This window comes from Callorhinus ursinus, unplaced genomic scaffold (assembly GCF_003265705.2).
Source record: "Callorhinus ursinus isolate GAN/ISIS: 27379988/994484 unplaced genomic scaffold, GSC_fseal_2.0 scaffold12, whole genome shotgun sequence".
NCBI classification, from domain to species: Eukaryota; Metazoa; Chordata; class Mammalia; order Carnivora; family Otariidae; genus Callorhinus; species Callorhinus ursinus.
This window is the reverse complement of record NW_027397074.1, coordinates 33,469,284-33,489,711: the sequence shown is the minus strand read 5'-3', so window position 1 is coordinate 33,489,711 and position 20,428 is coordinate 33,469,284. Positions and strand designations below refer to the sequence as shown.

The 20,428-nt window shown below is 39.3% G+C and overlaps 2 protein-coding genes across 8 annotated transcripts in view; one reads left to right on the top strand and one right to left on the bottom strand.

Annotated features, from left to right (window-relative positions):
* LRRC72 (leucine rich repeat containing 72) overlaps window positions 1-20,428 on the bottom strand; it is a 56,223-nt gene that overhangs the window by 35,633 nt on the left and 162 nt on the right. For 6 of the 7 annotated variants that reach the window (XM_073898908.1, XM_025873287.2, XM_025873291.2 and 3 more), the window contains exons 2-4: window positions 16,062-16,216; window positions 10,807-10,876; window positions 580-661 (exon numbers count right to left, since the gene is read on the bottom strand). In XM_073898908.1, the coding sequence (XP_073755009.1) occupies window positions 580-661; window positions 10,807-10,876; window positions 16,062-16,216 (307 nt within the window). The remainder of the gene's footprint in view (window positions 1-579; window positions 662-10,806; window positions 10,877-16,061; window positions 16,217-20,428) is intronic. The other variant, XM_025873288.2, reaches the window with a different exon arrangement.
* Window positions 19,229-20,428, top strand: part of SOSTDC1 (sclerostin domain containing 1) — a 56,952-nt gene continuing 55,752 nt past the window's right edge. Inside the window, exon 1 of the mRNA XM_073898917.1 lies at window positions 19,229-19,315. The gene's annotated coding sequence lies outside the window, so the exon portion shown is untranslated. The remainder of the gene's footprint in view (window positions 19,316-20,428) is intronic.

Here is a 20,428-nt window from a genome sequence, read left to right as displayed (position 1 = left end):
TACATAGAATCATGGTGGATCGTAAAATTTACATTTTGACTCTATGATACATGATATTTAAAGCAAATGTTTTGTGCTGTATCTCTTTGTATATCATGATCCTAGTACATCATGTACTTTTGTACCTGACTTGAAATTGTCAACTTAGAGATAGTTACGCATGTAAAATTAACTCAGAGTGAAAAGAGAAAGAATTTGGCTGGTAAAAATTATAGCCATTGAAAACATTAAGACCACTTATAAAGTTATGTTTATTAATGCTCCCAAATATCATTAAAATTTGCTTCCCTAATACCCACTTTGTGTCTAACTGTGCAGGAGAATGGCAAAACTTCTATTTAAAAAAAAGATTCTTTTACATTTTGAATAAGGCTCATGACAATATTACATTAACACTGTAATCTGAAGCACATTTTTCAAAATGAAGTGTAAATAAGGACATTTTAAAAAATGGATTTCATCACATATTTTCAACAGAAATGTTCAAACAGATTTTTGCATACCATTAGCAGTACGATAGTTACCAGTTATTACTCAACTGAAAATCTATTAAATCAGCAGAAACCATTTAAGACATACCTCCTATGTCAAATATGGCATTGTTGTTCAGATACAGCTCTACCAGACAATAGTTTCTAGTTAAAAATGTTATTCCCTGGAGCTGAAAATGAAAGAGAATAATATACTTTCTATAGTAATTATACGTGTATATATATCTATATATCTATAAATAAATGTGAGTATATATATATTTATAAAATTATAATAAGATCATAGAAGTTTGATGTTTGCTCTTATGATGATTTCTGACCATTTGGTCTGGCCATGAATTTCCATCTGGGTTGTCTTTGAAGGCATTGCGATGAAAAGGATGTTAGAGCTAATTGAAGACAAACCTCTCATCCTGTCTCTCCCAAACTTCTTGCATAGTTTTAGATGCCTCTGTAATCTGGCCTCACCCCTTTGCTCTAACCTTGCTTCTCACAGTTCTGCCCCTGGCAGTAGATCTGGCCCCCCGTACCCACTAACTCAGCATCACACATTATTTAGGGACTGGTATGTGCCAGGGGCTTTCTCCTCAATGCTGAAGCCATTTCTGCATCTGTGTAGGAGTGATGTCTTCTCTTGCCTGCATGACTTTCTCCCTGGTACAATTCTGATCTTTTTTTTTTTTTTTTTAAGATTTTATTTATTTATTTGACAGAGAGAGACAGCGAAGGAGGGAACACAAGCAGGGGGAGTGGGAGAGGGAGAAGCAGGCTTCCTGGTGAGCAGGGAGCCCGATGCAGGTCTCGATCCCAGGACCCTGGGATCATGACGTGGGCCAAAGGCAGATGCTTAACAATCGAGCCACCCAGGCACCCCCCCCCTTTTTTTAAGATTTTATTTATTTGTCAGAGAAAGAGAGAGTGAGAGAGAGCAAGCACAAGCACGGGGAGTGGCAGGCAGAGGGAGAAGCAGGCTCCCTGTTGAGCAGGGAGCCCTATGTGGGACTCCATTCCAGGACCCTGGGATCATGACCTGAGCTGAAGGCTGACATTTAATTGACTGAGCCACCCAGGCATCCCACGTTTCCAATCATTCTTAAGCATCAGCCCTTGTCCAACAGGGCATACCAAACCATGCTTGAGGGATGCCTGCGTGGCTCTGTTGGCTAAGTGCCTGGCTTAGGTCATGATCTCAGGGTCCTAAGACCAAGCTCGGGGCTCACACTCAGAGGGGAGTCTGCTTGAGATTCTCTCTCTCCTTCTACCCCTCCCCCTGCTCATGTGCATGTGCTCTCTCTCAAATAAGTAAATAAATAAAAATTTAAAAACATCCCCAAAGGGATGCCTGGGTGGCTCAGCCATTGAGGGTCTGCCTTTGGCTGGGGTCATGATCCCAGGATCCTGGGTTGGAGCCCCTCCTCTGGGATATAGTATGAGCAGGGAGCTCGATGCAGGGCTTGATCCCAGGACCCCAGGATCATGACTTGAGCCGAAGGCAGATGCTTAATCGACCGAGCCACCCCGGTGCCCCTCACATCTTACTTTTAAGATTAGATTCGAAACTTAGTTCTATGAACTGCAAATAGTCAAAAGCAGTCTAGAAAATTCCCCAAATGAATCATTAAGTACTGTATATAAGAAACGGGGTCTTCAACTCTAGACTGAGGGTCAGAAGTGACTGTTACTCCGCAAAGAGAACTCTGTTTTAAAAATATATATATTGACTCTACAACCTCTATACAGTTTAACAATTTGTTTGAGTTATGAGGATGGTAGAGCCATAGAGGTGGGTCAGGTATCTTCTAAAAGCAGCAGGTAAGTTAAATATAAGACGATCTTTCTACCTAATACAGGATCTATCAGGGAGAATATTCCCATTAAGTAGTTACTGACCATGTGCTTAGTACTTCCTATATAGAAGTAAATGTTCATGATTATAAACTAGTTTTAGGTGTTTATTAAAGCTTATAGCGATTATTGTTATCAGTTAAGTAGAACTGTTTTGGCCTTCCATGGATTGATTCAGATAGATGCCGATGCATCTGATTTAGAGGATTTATTTCAAATTTTAGTCCTGAGACATAGCTCAGAAAAGCTATTTTAGGTTTGTATGCAAAGTTTCAAAACTGATTTCTTTTAATGCGTTTTCTTTAATGTGCGTTTGCAACATTCACAAATTATGAGGCTATAAAAGGCACGTGTGCTGCTTATCTCATCATTTCACAGATTCATCTGCAACCAATTATGTCAGCCCTCATGCAGGAGGACCACCAGCAATTTCCCACAGCTTTTCTTACATCACGAGAGTGACTACGTTCCTCCCAGGTAGGAGACCATGCGACGCAAAGAGGGTGCAGGGGCCCCAATTGCCTTTTTCTCCCTTTCTCCTCTTCCTACTGGCTTCCTGACGGCAACTCATTGCCTTCCATCCTTCCTTCCACTCACCACTCCCTGATCGAATGATAGCCACACCTGACACAAGTATAGACAACAAACCCTAGCCGAAACCATGACTTCTTCTCTTCTTTTCCAGTTGCCTGCCCGAACACACACCAACAGAACATTTCTAATTACTCAAGGGTTTAATTTCTCTTGCCTTACTTATTAACACATGAAGAATACTAATAAACTCAATAGTTTCATCTTGATTATAGAATCATGGTTTTCCCAAGAGCATTAATATTCTTTGGGCCATGATTACTGGGGTTTTAAGACTGCACAGTTTGTTGGGTGAGATGGGTAGGAGGATGGAGTGGAAAGAGATAAAGCTAGTTCATGAGGACTCTGGAAGCTATTACAAGATTTTGTGCAGAGGACTTTGTCTGATTTTATTTTAGAAAGAAATTGGCAAGGAAGAACATGGTTTAGAAGGGAGAGTAAGTATAATGGCAGGAGTTGAATGAGAAGGGGGTTACACTAACTCAGAAGACTATGTGGTGTTCCAGAGGAGAGTAATTGCAGCGGGAGAAGAAAAGTAGAGGGAATTGAGAGACAGTTCCAAGGTAGAATTCACAGGACTGAATAGATATTGCAGTGTAGCAAGCTGTTGAAGTCAACATCTAGGAGTGAGAACTGGAAGACATGCTGATTGTTCTGACACTCAAGCCATTGTTAAAGTAAATGGTATATATAAAATATATATAGTGTTATAATTATCCATTTAGAAAAATCTACACTATTAATTTGAAGGATCACCATAGGATTTATATTGAATGTGACATTTCACAAAACATTTATTTTAGTTCAGGGCTCGGACATCACAAGTGCTCAGTAAACAAGAGCGATTATTACTTAACCATTATTTTTTAGAGAGAGAGAGAGAGAGAGAGACCTGAGAGTACTTCCATTTAATGTAAAGCTCTTATAGGTAGCCCCTGAGGTACTAGTGGAGAAAAAAATATGCCAGCATGAATTTAAAATTAAGGAGGCATTCTTTTAGAACAGGCCTTCTCAACCTCTCTAACTATTGACATGTAGGGCCAGATTATTCTTTGTTGGGGTTGGGAGGGCAGTCCTGTTCATTGTAGTATGTTTAATAGCAAATCTAGTCTCTACCCACTAGATGCCAGTAACACACACTCCACTTGGGACAATCAAAAGTGTCTCCGGAGATTGGCATACGTCTGCTTTAAGGGAAAGATGTGTGTGTGTGTGTGTGCGTGTGTGCGTGTGTGTGCGTGCGCACGCAAAGTCCCTTCTTGTTCAGAACTGCTGATTTAGAGTCAAGGAAAGAGGGGAGAGTCATACTGATTAATTGCTAGTTATCAGTTGGCCCCTAGCTAGATGGCTTCACAGACATTATCTAATATGATGCTTACAATAGACCTGTGTTACTTGTTTTATCCCTATTTACCTAGGAGGAAACTGGGCTCAGCGAAGTTAAACAACTTTCTCAAGGTAACAGAGCAAGGATTCAAAGCCAAGTCTGTCTGATTCTCAAATCAAAAACTGTCATATAGTACATCATAATTGGGTTCATTAAAATAGAGGAACCTCTATATAAAGTAACCAGAAGACATTAATTTTGAACATACTTTGAAGTAATGGAAAATATTGTTAAAGAGTAATGGAAAATACTCTATAAATTATTTTTTCTACTATTTCAGCAATGTCTTTCACCAAAAATCATGCTTGAAATACATCCAGGGGCGCCTGTGTGGCTCAGTCATTAAGCGTCTACCTTCGGCTCAGGTCATGATCCTCGGGTTCTGGGATCGAGCCCCGCAGCAGGCTCCCTGCTCAGCAGAGAGCCTGCTTCTCCCTCTCCCACTCCCCCTGCTAGCATTCCCTCTCTCACTGTGTCTCTGTCAAATAAATAAATAAAATCTTTAAAACAAAATCAAATAAAATACATCCAAAAATATTTGGCATAAATTGGGAAAAAATAGAAAACTCATCTCTCAACATATATGTCCAGCAAAGTACTATACATATACTAAACCAACTAAAATTCCATAATATGTGTTGTAAAGCTACTGGGAAAAAAGTAGCAATTCAAAAAATTCTTTACAAATATTTAAAATAGCACCTTAAAAATAATATAATTTTTCAAATGCTCTAAGCTGTTTTTAGAACAAGATATATTTGGTATTAAATGAATAAATAAATATATATGTACCCAAACCTTATTGAAGGAACCAACTAAAATTGTATATATTGGCATATAGAATATTTTCCAATACTCAATCTAAAATTTTCCATTGCTCAAACTACTAATATTTTCTATTCAAAATATTTTAAAATTAACATCTTCTCGGTGGTATATATATATCAAATATATACCTGTTTAATCCTCACAACAAACTCATGAGGTATGAGTACTATTATTACCTTATTTTAAGGTTAAGTCATTTTAAATCATAACTAGATATATAGTGTAGATATCTATGAATTTCACAAGCATGCAGTGAAGCCTTATTTAGGTTATTTATATTGATTTACTTTTTTTGAAGAGGTTTTAAATATTTGGCAAAATATCATTCTTTCAACAAAGTTGACATAAAGGATAGAATTAATGTTGCCCTGAGGCAACAGAAACATGTAAGAGCCCAAATTATGTGGAATGCATGCTAGTTCATTTTATTCTTTAACAGCTCTTGTGCTCTACTATGGGATTTGTGTGGCTCTAAATCGCTTTTTGGACCAAAGTATGATATGTATAAATGAATAAATAAATATGTAGATACCTAAACCTTACTGAAGGAACCAACTAAAATTCCATGATGTATGTTGTAAAAGGTACTTGGAAAAAAGTAGTAAATCAAAGAATTCTTTACAACTATTTAACATAGCACATTAAAAAAGATTATTTCATTTTTTAAATTGTGATTTGCTAATTTTGTACATCAATGTTCCTTTCTAATACATACAAAATTGTGCTATTTACCAAATTCTCAATATGTGCTGACTGCTTAGGAGATAGGAAACAGTAACATATCTTTTTTTTAAATTATTAACATATAATGTATTGTTTCAGGGGTACAGGTCTGTGATTCATCAGTCTTACACAATTCACAGCACTCACCATAGCACATACCCTCCCCAAGGTCCAACACGTAGCCACCCCATCCCTCTACCCCCCTCCCCTCCAGCAACCCTCAGTTTGTATCCTGATATTAAGAGTCTCTTATGGTTTGTCTCTCTCTCTGGTTTCATCTTGGGAAACAGTAACATATCTTAGTGGCATAGAGAATGAGTCCAGGATCTTTCTTAAAGTGATTTTGTTTATTTTAATCAGAGCATTCTCTGGTCAGTTAGTATGGAACATGTTATTATAAATAAGTATTCAATGATTTTTTAGATGTTGAAGTTTAAAAACAATGACTTTGCCAGAAGAGGTATTTTTATTTGAATTTGGTTTGTAAAATTTGTCACCTATTTGGCCTTTGCTACATGGCAGAAACTCAGATTCCATTTTGGACTGTTGCTTGGTCCAATCAAATGCTTCTTCTAATCTGAGCCAAATGCAATATACCAAAGGACTGCTAGTTCTTCCAGAAATGAAAGGATAACAGCATTGTGGCACCAGTATTATGAGTTCATTACTGAATATGTGTAAAAGAAAATTTTTGAGGTGATTAGCCCAAACACAAATGGATCAAATGAGCAGACCATTTGAAATTGTAGTGTTAAAGGCAAGTCACTCTACTTCTCGTGGAAGGTTGGAAAGGATTGATGGTGACCTAAAATTCCCTCGGTCAGGCTTACTGGAAGATGAGACAAGGAAGGGAGCCTTTAGAAGGCCTCAGTCAATATGCATCTAAGAGCAGCTGCCTCCCACTGATTCTGTGAGGGGAGCCAAGCAAAAGGTGACCCAGAAACGGAGGTGATGCAGAACTAGCGACTGACGATGCAGTACAAGGAGCAAGTAAGCCCTCAGAGAGCATCCTGAAGGAACCAGAGTTGCCTGAGCAAATCTAGCAAGGCTGGGACATTGGAAACAACTTGTACTTATTTCATCTACTAGTCCAGGGTCAGACCAGAAGCTCCAGTTTGATCACCCACTAGGTAATAATGGGGAGAAGTGCCTCCGCTCCTAGCATGTTAGGTTCCAAATACATCAAACTATGTTCATTGCCTTCCCAAGACTATTACTTTCTGGCATTCCATTCCAGGCAGTTTGCAAATGCTCTGCCCTCACCACAAGCACAGCCATTCCGTCTGCCCTTAATTTTATTATTAGAACAGGTACCATCACATTTATTGTGATATATTCTATCAATGGCCTAATGCAAGTACAGAACAGGCCACATCAGATAGGAGGCTTTTGGCTCCAGGTAATTTCTGAGCTCGACTCAAACTGGCCCATTAATAAATGAGAACCTTTATTATCTCACATACCAAGAGGTCCAGAGGTTGTGAGAGCCTCACTCTTAATATTGCAATGATTCTCTGGGCTGTGCTCTTTTCTAAATGTCACATACATTCTCAAGCTGATGGGATGGTTCCTGCTTCATATCCAGGCAAGAAAACATCAGGGAAATGAAGGACCTCACTTCTAGTGCTTGCTTTTAGGAATGAGGAAACCCCTCATGAAACCTCCATGCAGATGCTATGTCTCTATTCCCATAATTGGGATATGTTCCCATTCATCGACTAGCTACTCACAAGGATGATGGGACTATACTGAATGGCTTAGACAGTTCAGGATCCACTCCCTGGAACTGGGGATAGGGTCACCTACCTGAGGAAAAAGGAGACATATATACCAAAACCTAAATCCAGATTCTGCTGGATAGGTAAAAAGAGAAAATAGATATTGAATGGACAACCAATAATATCCAGTACATACACCTCAACAAAATTACTGATGGAATAAATGAATAAACAACAAAGATGGGTTCATTTTACTACTTTGTGCCTTCATTTTTCCCAAATAGAGGGTAGTTTTAAGATATTCACTAGTTTAAGAACAATGCTGATCACAAATTCAGATCATTGTTAACAAAATGTTGCAATTCTAAATATTTACATTCTTATGTCAATGTTAATGTTTTTCACCATATTTCTCCACACCATTTCTATGCTGGTATAATGACTTCTTAGTGGTGATCCTAGTGCTGTCTCGATTTTAAAGAAAAGTAATAATCAAATTTTTACATATGAATTTTGGTGAAGTACTATCATATCTAACATGCTCACCAGAGTTTGGGATTCTGAATAAGACTTTAATTTTTCTTTTTTTAAAGATTTTATTTATTTCTTTGAGAGAGAGAGACAGATAGTGACAGACATAGCGAGAGAGAGCACAAGCGGGGAGGAGAGGGAGAAGCAGGCTCCCCACTGAGCAGGGAGCCCGATGCAGGGCTCTATCCCAGGACCCTGGGATCATGACCTGAGCCGAAGGCAGACGCTTAACTGGCTGAGCCACCCAGGTGCCCTAAGACTTTAATTTTTCATGGAGTGTGAGTACTCAGGCAGCTTAGCAACCAGTCAGTTACTGACCAATAGGAAAACCCACATGAGCTTTTTTACTTACCCAAGTAACACTTAAAACTTATTTTGGATAGCTTATCCTTTCAGCGTTCTATGAACTAAATAAGTCTGTTATTGTAAAGAACAAAGTTAAGTGATGATGATTTTGGAAATAATATAGTTTGTTGAACTGAAAGAGCCAAGCACAAGAAGAGAATTCAGCCTCTTGTTGCATTCCTTCCCCACCCACTGCCCTTCAGAAACAGAAGAAAGTGAAATAATTGGCAGCATATACAATCCCTTCCTATGTACATAATGTATCTGTGTATGAAAATTCAATGGTTGGAGATGGGATGGTATTTACTACCAAAAGCCAAAAAATATTTTTAAAAATCCTAATTATATCTCCCCCATGTTCTTTCCTTAAGAACTGAACCCTCACAAGAGGCACACAGGGAAAACAAAGATTAGTCATTTGTGCCATGCTTTTGATGATTTCCATCTTTTTCTAATCAGAGGTCACACACTGTGACCCAGGATAATTTCTGGCAGGGTGTTTAAAAGAGTTTTAAACTTCTGTGCCCTTAAGTGGTGCGTGCACTTTCCATTTCAGTTGCTAGTCGCCTGGGTCTTGAAGGTAATTGCGTTTGTTCTCCTAGAAATGATTTCAAGCTTATGAGACTTATGCTTACACTTAATACGAAAAGCACTTTCATTTTCCATTTCCCACTTAGTCGGTTAAAAAAAAAAAGAAGACTGAAAAATGCCATGTAATATTGCAATGCTGTTATAAACATGGCTGCTTAGGGATTCAGGGCTGTGAGTCTGGGCTACTGTTGACAAGCAGACTACTGCTGAAAAGTGAAATTATTTCTTTCTAATCAACTAGTGTTGGAAAGTCTAACTTCAAAATGTTCAGACTGGATCATCAATTTATAATGAACAAAAATACAAGCTGTTGGAATGTCAAATTTTTGAAAGTTGAGAATAACCAACTGACTAGTTAACTCTAATGATTGTTTGTGGGTTTGCATTTTAGTTCAGCCCTGTTCTTTGCCTTGGAGGGAACTGGGAGCCCCAGTCAGACACCCACTATAGGGGAGGCAGTGGGAGGGCATCGCCTCCTGTACCTTAGCCTCTAAGAGAAGCTTTAAAGGCCATACTCAGTGACCTTGACGAGAGCTCCCTGCAGTTGGGGACATGTTGGCTTAGTGTCTGGCAGTTCCTGAGAAAACTAGATCAGCTTGGGTAGCAGCTGGGAGGTAACCACCCCCCTTGGCTTCTGACAGTAGGACAAAGGTGTGTGAGTGCTGGAAAGTGCATGCCAGGCCATGGAAGGCATATTGATCTGGGGTACTTTACAAGGAATCCCACCCAAGAGAGTAGTCTGCCACAGCCCGGGGACTGTCAGTTGTAGGTACGACTGGCATAAAAGGGGAGGGGAAGTCAGGAGTGGCCAGCGAAGAGGAATTAGAGTTGAAGAAACCTACTTCTGAATAATCCACTGAGAGAAAAGAAGTTGACTTTGAAGATCTGTTAGTACCAGATGGTACAGATCAGATTAAGAACTTTGTTTCTCTCCAGCCCTCCCTCCACACCTCCTCATTCCATATCAACCCTGGGTAAGGCTGGGGAGAGGGAAAGGAGAGGAAAACAACCAGGTACACCCTCCTAGCTAATGAAAAAGGCACCTGCAGTCAACCCCAGCTGGATAAGCAAGGGGATGTAGGGAGATGTCTCATTTACAAATGAAGATTGAAAGTGAATTAATATACTCTCCTAAACATTCTCATTTCCTTTTTTAAAGACTTTTTTTAAAATTAATTAATTAATTAATTAATTTTAGACTTTTATTATTTATTTTAGCGCTCATGCTAGCTAGCAAGTGGGGGGAGGGGCAGAGAGAGACTCTTTAAGCAGACTCCCCGCTGAGCATGAAGCCCTACTCGGGGCTCAATCTCATGATCCATGAGCTCCTGACTGGACCTGAAACCAAGAGTCTGACACTTAACCAACTGAGCTACCCAGGAGCCCTGACAGTCTCATTTCTGAACTGGAACCATGACTAGGACTCCAGTGGACTATAAGATTTTGAATTACATAAGAGAGATGAGAAAAGTCACTAAGACTGTCCAAGTTTCCTTCCAGGAGTCCAGGAAGAAATAACCTCCACTGGGCAGTTTTGACAGGACAGGAGAGATGAAAGTAAAGTTGCAATCTGATACCATCTCACAAATTGTGCTAGTCAATATAGTAGTATATGTATGTGTGTGTGTGTCTAAAGTTTCTTACCTAAAGTTGGGAGTACAAAATATTAATACTTTTAAGATTAATTCCATCATAAACATGAGAATAAGATAGTGATTTAGTTACAGAGCTATTTAAAGATAAAATATAACACTACCTTGTTGTGCTGTAGCCATAAGTATTTTAATTTTTTAAACCTAGATAGATCAATGACCTCTGTCAGATCCCTGGAAAGAAAGGAAAAAGTAAACATTAGCAACAATTAATTTATTCATGGGTAAGGTAGGTTATATAGTAGGACTTTGGAATAACTGGAAATGCCTCTCTTTGTTCTTTCAAAATTGTTGGCACATCTATGTACTCATTTCTGAAATACCATCATTAAAACTTTATTCATTTGGATTAAGATTTTTGTCAACCAGTTTAAAGGAAATACTGAAGGAAACACTTTACCACATTACTAGAAATTTACACCTCATTATGATTACTTTTATTGGGACCTTAATTTGAAAAAGAAAAAAAGATTTTACTGGGGTCAGGGCAGAGGGGGAAAAGTGTGGAAGACATTGGATTTGCACCTAAATGTCGAAACACTATTGGCTCCTACTTGGACAACGTCTGCAAGGTTGTTACTTTGCGCTCGTCCAGATCTTGGCCACGTTGTATTTAAGATGTGTAAATGACCGTGTGCCAGGAGACAGAGACCAGGTGAAGTGTTTTATTCTTCCCTTCTTGTTTATTAAATATGGAGTCAAAATATTACCATCCTTCTTGAACTGTGCAGGTGATCCTGAATCTTGTCGCTGATGCTGCTTTCTCAGCAAAGGGACAGGCATGGGGTGGGGAGGGGGAGTGATCAGCAAATCGGGCAAAGCCCTGAGGATAGTTGGTCCTTGATTGCTGTGGGCTCGAATATTCAGATCTCTTTTATTTCTCAGGGCAGAGACTGTGCCCGGGTCAGGTATGTATACGTACATGTCTCTATGCATCAAACACTTAGCACACCCTCTGTGCCAGGCAGTTTTCCAAGCCTTTCACCAATACTAAGATTCATCAATGTTACATATATTAACTCATTTGTGGCAACATCCTTTCACAAGTTTTTTTTTTTTTTTTTTAACTTCGGGATACTGAGGAGCTGATATTTTTTTGAAATACTTTAATGAAAATTTTATGAAATTTTTAAGGAAAATTTTTTAGGAAAACATACTTTTTAAATCATGCAAACAATATTTCTAAATGAAAGAAACCCCTTTCAACAACGTTTTTATATTGAAAGATATCAAAACTAAGTTGAAGGAATAATACAATGAAAGTTTGTGTAGCCCTCATAATGTTTAATATTTTGCCACACTTTAGGTCACTCCCTCTTATCTATGTAACATATGTACTTATTGGTTGATAATTTTCTTGCTGAATCATTTGAAAATAAATTGCAGACTTATCATCGTTAGGGCTCTCACTCCTAAATACTTCAGCAAGCATATCCCTCAAACAGGGACATCCTCCTGCATAGCCACAATACCGTTATCACACCTAAAAATTAATTTGAATTCAAAAATATCATCTAACATTCTTTTCTGTATTCAAGTTGTCCCTGTTGTCCCCATGTTGTTGTTGTTGTTTTTTAATAGTTTGTGTTTTTTTCAATCTGGAATCCCACTGACATTCATGCATCGCATTTCAGTTGATATAATCCCTTAGTCTCCTTAAGTTTAGAATACTCTCCTTTTATTACCTTGACATTGACTTTTTGAAGAGTCCAGGACAGTTGTCTGATAGAATGTCTTACGTTCCCGGTTTGTCTGCTTGCTTCCTCATGATTAACTTCAAGGTGGACCATTTTTCAGGAACAAAGGTGGTGATTACTGCATCACAGGAGGCGGCAAGTAATGTCACTTTGTCCCACCCTCTTGGTGAAGGAAGGTCAGCCCCTTGGTTTGGGCTGCGTCTGCCAAGTCTCTTCATTGTAAGGGTACAAATGCTGTCACTGAGAAGTAATATGTGGGGCAAACCTCCGACGACCATGTGTATGTCTCATGCCCCAACCACTTATTCACTTTCGCTTCAGCTGATGGTCCTTGCTCAGTCAGAAGATTTGGGATTATACAATGCTGATTTTTCCCATGCTCTCATTCTTTTTACACTTATTAGCTGTTATTCTGTTAAATAGGTGATGGGTATTAAGGAAGGCACTTGTAATGAGCACCGGGTGTTTTATGTAAGTGAGGAATTCCTAAATTCTGCACCTGAAACTAATATTACTCTGTATGTTAACTACCTGCGATTTCAATAAAAACTTGGAAAGAACATCCAGCCCTCCCCTTCCTCTTTCAGTCTTTCTCTTTCCCACCCTACTTGTATTTGAAGTTTTTTCTTAATCCTTTTCCATTTTTTTTTTTTTAATTCTCAAATTATCCCAAACGAAAGACTTCAAGCAGACTACACGTCCTTTAGACAGGTACTGTTAGTCTTTGAGCGTTCCTCTGGCACAATGAAATATTCCAGACTCTTCCAAAGCAACTTCTAATAGGAGACTTATACACATAATGCATGCTCCTCTCTCACTGTAGATATGTAGCCTATTTCTGGGAAGAAGCATTTAGATCCTGATACACCTAAATTATTGCATTGGGCAAAAAAGATAATACGTTGGCTTCATCTGTTCCCATGAAAAATAAAACAATCATTATGTGGTAGCAGAGAAACTCAAGCCCCACTTAGAGTATTTCCCCAAGGATTTCCCAGAAAAGATATTTTAATACATTAATACTTTGAAATATCACCTGTGTCAAATTACTGTCATTAATTTTCCTGTACTAGTGAGATTGATGCTGAATTTCCAGCTATTTACATAATGTAATAAAGTGATTCCCTTTTAAAGGGATTTTAACTCAGGTCAGAAGGGTTAGTTCTGCACATAAACCTGTTCGAAATCAATAATGGGCTGTTGCATTTCAAGGTGACACTGATGGAAGACAGAGGAAATTCGACTAATGATGGCAATGACTCGTGCTGACAATAGTATGTCCGCATCGTTGTATATGTTCTCCGTGATTACTCAAGGAGATGTTTGACAAGATCTCTCCCTACACACACACACACACACACACACACACACACACACACACACACACACCCAGGGCAACAGAGACTCAGGCAAATAACCTAGTTTACCCAGTGTATTGGTGTCTGGACTGAGAAACATTTTTTTTTTTTTTTTTGTACCCGGATGGATTAAATGGTAACTTAGTATTCTTGGGATATAAAATGTATTGTCTTTCACTGGAGAAGACCATTAATTTCCCACCATCAGAGGATCAATATTTCTAATTTTTTTCTAGTGTTTTAAAGCTTTTCTTATCGTTCTCTACTTACCCTTGCAGTGTACTCTTGTTAAAATCATGAAAGGCTTAGAGTTGCAATCTTTTGACCACATAAAATATGTATTGTTATTCTAAAACTATCTGTAGAAAGATTCAAAGAGTGACTTTAAGTGTGTCAGAGGGCGCCTGGGTGGCTCAGTTGGTTAAGCCACTGCCTTCGGCTCAGGTCATGATCCTGGAGTCCCAGGATCGAGACCCGCATCGGGCTCCCTGCCCCGCAGGGAGTCTGCTTCTCCCTCTGACCCTCTACCCTCTCGTGCTCTCTCTCTCTCATTCTCTCTCTCTCTCAAATAAATAAATAAAATCTTAAAGAAATAAGTGTTTCAGAATTATCTACCATACCTGTTCCATTCTAAAATATATATTTTTAAAAATCTTAAATTGGCCAGCTATTTTTCCCCTTACTACCAAGAGATTCAGGACTGTTACCAAGATAAATATTTTTCTCCCCACTTAGAATCTGAAAATGTATATATGTATATACACATAACAAAAGAAATATGTGTATTAATAAAGGATTTCCTCATATCACCAGAGATTAAGTGATTAACCTCAATGATAAAGTAGGACATCTTCTTTAGAAAGTAGCTGAGTTCCAAAAAAAAAAAAAAGAAAAAGAGTAGCTGAGTTCCAAAGTTTACATATGAGTAGAAATATGTCAAACCTATTTTAAAATCATACATGGAGTTCATAGAGATTAAAAGGCATGAAAGGGGGGAAAGAAGAGTAGGAATAGGGTCATTGTTATTAAATGCTAAGTCTAGCTGCACAGATGTCACTTGTAGGCAAGTAAAAATTGTGGTGGCAGAGTCCCATCCAGCCCATAACTTCCTTTTCCTCTTACCCCTGGGTTCTTTCTCAGGCCCTGTGACTGCTCTGCAGGAGAAGAACCCACTTTGCTGGCTGCCACCTTGGGGAGTTGGAGGAGGTTGTTACATAAGCAGAAGGTTTCCTACTTACTAGTAAAATAGTACAGGGGTTGTTGGCTCGGGGTATAGTATCATAGGATTATTATTATAATGTAGGGGTATAATGAGCCATTATTCTCTAATAATAATATTATTAACTGTATTAATGCTCATTGAGTGCTTACTGTGTACCAGGCCCTCTTTTATCTCCTACTAACTTACCTAATCTTCACCTAACAACCCTGTGACGAAGAGAGCATGATTATACTCAGGCAGGAGTCTTGCCAGATGAAATATGAGACCCATTTACATGTGAATTTCAGAGAAACCCAAGGAAGTGTGGGACAAACTTAATACTAAAGAAAAATTACATTCATTTGTTTCTTTGAAATTCACATGTGACTTACTGTATTTTTTTTTATTTTTTTATTGTTATGTTAATCACCATATATTACATCATTAGTTTTTGGTGCAGTGTTCCATGATTCATTGTTTGTTCATAACACCCAGTGCTCCATGCAGAACGTGCCCTCCTCAATACCCGTCACCAGGCTAACCCATCCCCCTACCCCCTCCCCTCTAGAACCCTCAGTTTGACTTACTGTATTTTTATTACTAAACCTGACAACCCTAACAGGGAGGTTGATGACATGCCCAAGATTACCCAGCTGGAAGAGACAGAGCTGGGCTTCAAACTCAGCCTGGCTCCATAATCTTTGTTTTTATCCATTTCCATCTTGCCTCTCTAATAGAGACTGTGGACACCAATGAATGGTAAAGTAATTAGAGTGTGGTACTTGCCTATCCAGCCCTTGGGGAAAACAATGGAAAAGAACATTTGAATCTGGGACACCTGGGTGTCTGTCAGTTAAATGTCTGCCTTCAGGTCTGGTCATGATCCCAGGGTCCTGGGATCGAGTCCCGCATCAGGCTCCCTGCTCAGGGGGGAGCCTGCTTCTCCCTCTGCCTGCCGCTCCCCCTTCTTGGGCTTGCTCTCTATTTCTATTTCTCTCTCTCTCTCTGACAAATAAATAAATAAAATCTTTTTTAAAAAAGAACATTTGAATCTGTGAAACATAATATGATGCTCTTCTACTTCTTATATAAAGTACACTTACTTTTGAGAAAGGAACAGCTCAAAGACATCAGCATCCCTCTTGAAGCCACATATCTTTAGTTGATCTTCAACTGCCTGATAACATATAATTAATCTGTCAAGCCACATTCCATTGAGCAAAAATACGGAGACATTTGCAGTCAATAACAATAACGTCTACAAGAAGATCAAAAGAAAGGTGAATATGGAGGCAACCACTCTAAACTGATAAATTCCAACACCACAATTATATACTATTTAATCATTTTTGTGGTTGAATTTCATTATCCTTAATCCTGGGCACAGATGTGTAAATAATTTTTAATCAAAGAGAAAAAAATGCGTATGTGTCCATATGCACCAAAAACAAGTTTTCGATTCTCTATGAGGCAAAGTGATTTGGTCTTTAAATATTCTTAAATGTTCTTTCAAACATGAAGAATTCATATTTACGGAAGATATTTGGTATCATGATTGCAGGTGGAGTATAAGATACAATGCACATTATCATATAGGTGCTTGACACCGAGTTCTCAATAAATGTCAGACGAATGCATCAGTGAATAAATGTCATTTCCCTTTCTTTGCAAAGGAACCGTGTCTTCATTTTTCACCAGTTACTAACATACTTGCACCGTGGGAATTTTAGCTGGGGAGTAATTTTCATTCCCATAGGCTTTGTTTTGAAAATACAAATCCAACAATAGCAATTTAAGCGCTTTGCTTTTTCTTCTTAAGAGCCTTTGCTAGATTACAAAATAACATTTACAAGCCACATGGCCTAAGATGATATGGAAAAATTAAAGCCCATCTATAATTTGCCATGAAGGACTAAAGCTAACAAGACACAATAAAAGTGGGAAGTATAATTGTTGCACTACTGGCATCTGACAAACGTAATTATCAGAGTCAAAACAGTGACCAAATTTCAGTTGGGATTTGTTGTGGGGGGTGAGGTTGTGATGTCAGCAAGTGATTGATGAAATTTTGACAAGAGTTTTGTTATTTAGTAGAAGACTTTTAATAAAAGTTAGATTATTTAATGGGATGAACACATATCAAAAGAAGTGAGAAAGATAGATATATCAGGGATTAAGTGTCGCTGCTAATTTGTATCCCAAACTTCCTTTGTTACCTTCTCACACCAGCTGAATCTTGGGGCTCAGAGAATTCACTGGCTCAGGTGGAGGCATTTCCATCAGGGTATTTTGTGACTCAGTAAAGAGCAAGATGAATTTAGGTCTTGGAAAAAGCCTATTGGAGGAGGCTTCCACATCTGGGTCTGGATGGTTTAACTTAAACATCTAAACTATCGGCTTCTACTGTACACAGTCAATCTCAGCTGTGTCAAAGTTTTTGGGATATCAAAGACCAGTCAAAGTGGAATTAAAACTTTGCAAATCACTATGAAAGTTATAAATGTGCTTTTAACTTGATCCTGCCATTCTACAATCCAGCACTCCAAAATATAGCAGGGTGTGCGTGTGCACACATACACGATTTGATTTTCACTGCTTATCTCAGCATACGTTATCTACATTTGTGAAATATACCTCATATTAATGGGACTATAGGTTAGATTAACATGTAACTTCACAATAGAATCCTGTGTAGTAGCTTAAAAATATATAGATATAGATATCTTCACATCCAAAAGTAAAAATGCCATTGATGGTATATGTCTAACACTATTTTTGTTACCAGTGACACTTATTTTTTATTTATTTATGTATTTTAGAGGGAGAGAGAGAGAGTGCAAGTGGGAAGGGCAGATGGAGAGGGAGAGAGAAACTCAAGCAGACTCCGTGCTGACTGTGGAGCCCCATGTGGGGCTGGATCTCACGACCCTGAGATCATGACCTTAGCCTGTAGCTTAACCAACTGTGCCACCAATGACATTTATATGCATACAAAATGCACACACTCCAAATTGTTAATAAAATTATCACTTGAAATCATGTGGGATTTTCATGTTCTGAGCAATACATTTAAAAATAATTATTTGACAAAAATAAAAATAATATTTGAATATTTTAAAATAAGCACCTATTAGGTTAGTCTTCAGAAATTAATACAAATTTTGAAAATTTTAGCCATGGAATGAATATTTAAGGATTTAAGTCAAACTTTGAAAATTCAGAGATGAAAAAGGAAATTGAAAGTTTCAGCAGAATATGTAAATCCCCGGTATAATTATTTATTTACGCAGCTTTTAATCATGGTATGTTTTTTTCCAACCAAAAATTTCATATGAATCTAGTAACAAGTATTAATGTCAAAGAACCAAAGAACCCAAAAACGTGCCAAGAAGTTTCAAATTTCAGTGAATCCGTGGTGGAGCAGTTGCAGTTCCCAATCAACATACAACTTCACGAGCAGCATATTCCTTTCATCTAAATGAGCACAACAAGCATTCTTTCCCTGAACTATTTTTTTTATTGTGGTAAAATATATAGAATGCAGAATTTACTATTTTAACTGTACAGTTCTGTGGAACCATGGCCACTATCCATTTCCAGAAGTTTTTCATCTCCCCTAAATGAAACTGTATGCATTCAATACTCACTGCCCATTTTCCCCTTCCTCTTCCCCCCACCCCCCCCACCCCTGGCAACCACCCTGCTATTTTCTCTCTCTGTGAATTTGACTACTCCAGGTGACCCATCTAAGTGGAATCAGACAGTATTTATCCTTGTGGGACTGGCTTATCTAGCTCAGCATAAGGTCTTCGGGGTTCATCCAAATTGTAGTGCGTGTCAGTCTTTCCTTCTTTTTTAAGGCTGAATCATGTTTTATTGTAGGTATACACTACATTTTGCTTTTCTGTTTATCTGTCTATGCACACCTGGGTCCCATGGATCTTTTGACGCAGCAAGGCCTCAACTTTGCAACAGCAACGTGTATGATGGGCTGAGGTGCCGAGAGAACTGCAGACAGGAAGCAAGGCTGCCTCTGGTCGATCAAGGCAAGGCGCCAGGAGAGTGGCAAGTGGGAAGGAGCAGTGAGCAGATGTGACAGAGGGTGTGCAGAGACAATTGATAGAAACTGGCAAATAATGGGGCAGAGAATAAGGGCGAGCAAAGTCACAAGTGGTGATGCTAATGTGATGATATGATGATGAGAAGTGACTTGGAAGGGAAGATGAATTCAGCTGGAAACGCTGAAATTGTGGTCCTGGTGAGACACACGGGTCAAGGCATCCACCAGAAAGCTGCTGGTGGAAGAGAGGAGCTCAGCAGAGGCATCAGGCTGGGAATGGACAGCCTGGCCAGTCAGGTCAGTGTACAGAAGGGAGTGGGACCCCGGTTCGATCGCTGGGAAGTGTACACATTTAGAGAGAGTAGGGAGTCAAGCTGCGAAAGCAGAAGGAAGGAGGTTTGGAGGGATGGTTACAAAGTTAGAAGGGGAAACAAGAGCACAGTGGGAGCCCAGAAAGCAAATTTCAAGAAGGTAGAATTTGAATCTGCAGTGTTGTGTAGGGGAGTAGAGGATATTACTCAGAAGAGGTATTGAATTCGGACAATTAGAGTTGTCTGATTGGGGGGGGGGGGAGTCAGCCAGATTTCAAATTAACTCACTAACCAAACAGGGAACCAAACACAATCCAACATGGAAGTGGGGTGTGGATGATTCTGGCACAGGGAGAACAGAGGTTTCCTCCCTTGCCCGTTTCCTGAGGATCTAGATAAAAAAAATGTATTTGAAAATTGTGGGATTATAAAAGCCCAGAAGAGTGAAGTCTGTATGAAAATCTATAGAAGAAAACATTCTCTTTGCTGACTCAGGTACTGCAATGATAGATTCCTATAGCTGCATGCAACCCACACGCACCGCAGCTTCATCAGGACTCAGTGTGAGTAGCTTTCAGATCCTTACGGAAGCCCCAGCCTTGAGTTACAGGGCAGCCCCAAGGCTCCCCAGACACTTCCTAGAACTCTTCAGCCCTTGGCTAGCTCCTGTGGCCAACAATTCTGACAGCTTTTCCCGCTCAAGCGTTCTTGAAGCCTCCATCTTAACTGCCCTCAGCGCTGCTTGTACTGCTCATCAAAGAAACCTTCCTCCTCCATGTGTCCACTTGCACTTTAGGGGAACGGCATTTCTGGGTTATTTATATTTGTGGGAGAGTCAAGACTCCAAATTTAGGGCTTTATTATCTAATCTCTAAACGGCCATTGTTACATATGCGGCAGGTGGTAAGCCAGAAAAGGTTCACGTTAGGTCCACCAGCGGGGATCAGAGGTATCCCCAAACCCTACCCTGGAGCTGACAGACTTCTCGCCCCAGTGGAGGGCCGGGGGTCTGCCATTGTCCCACCCCCTCCAGCCGACCCCAGGGGCAGCCTTGAGCTGGCTGGGGCTTTGGCGCAGGGACCCGGGGGGGGGGGGCTCG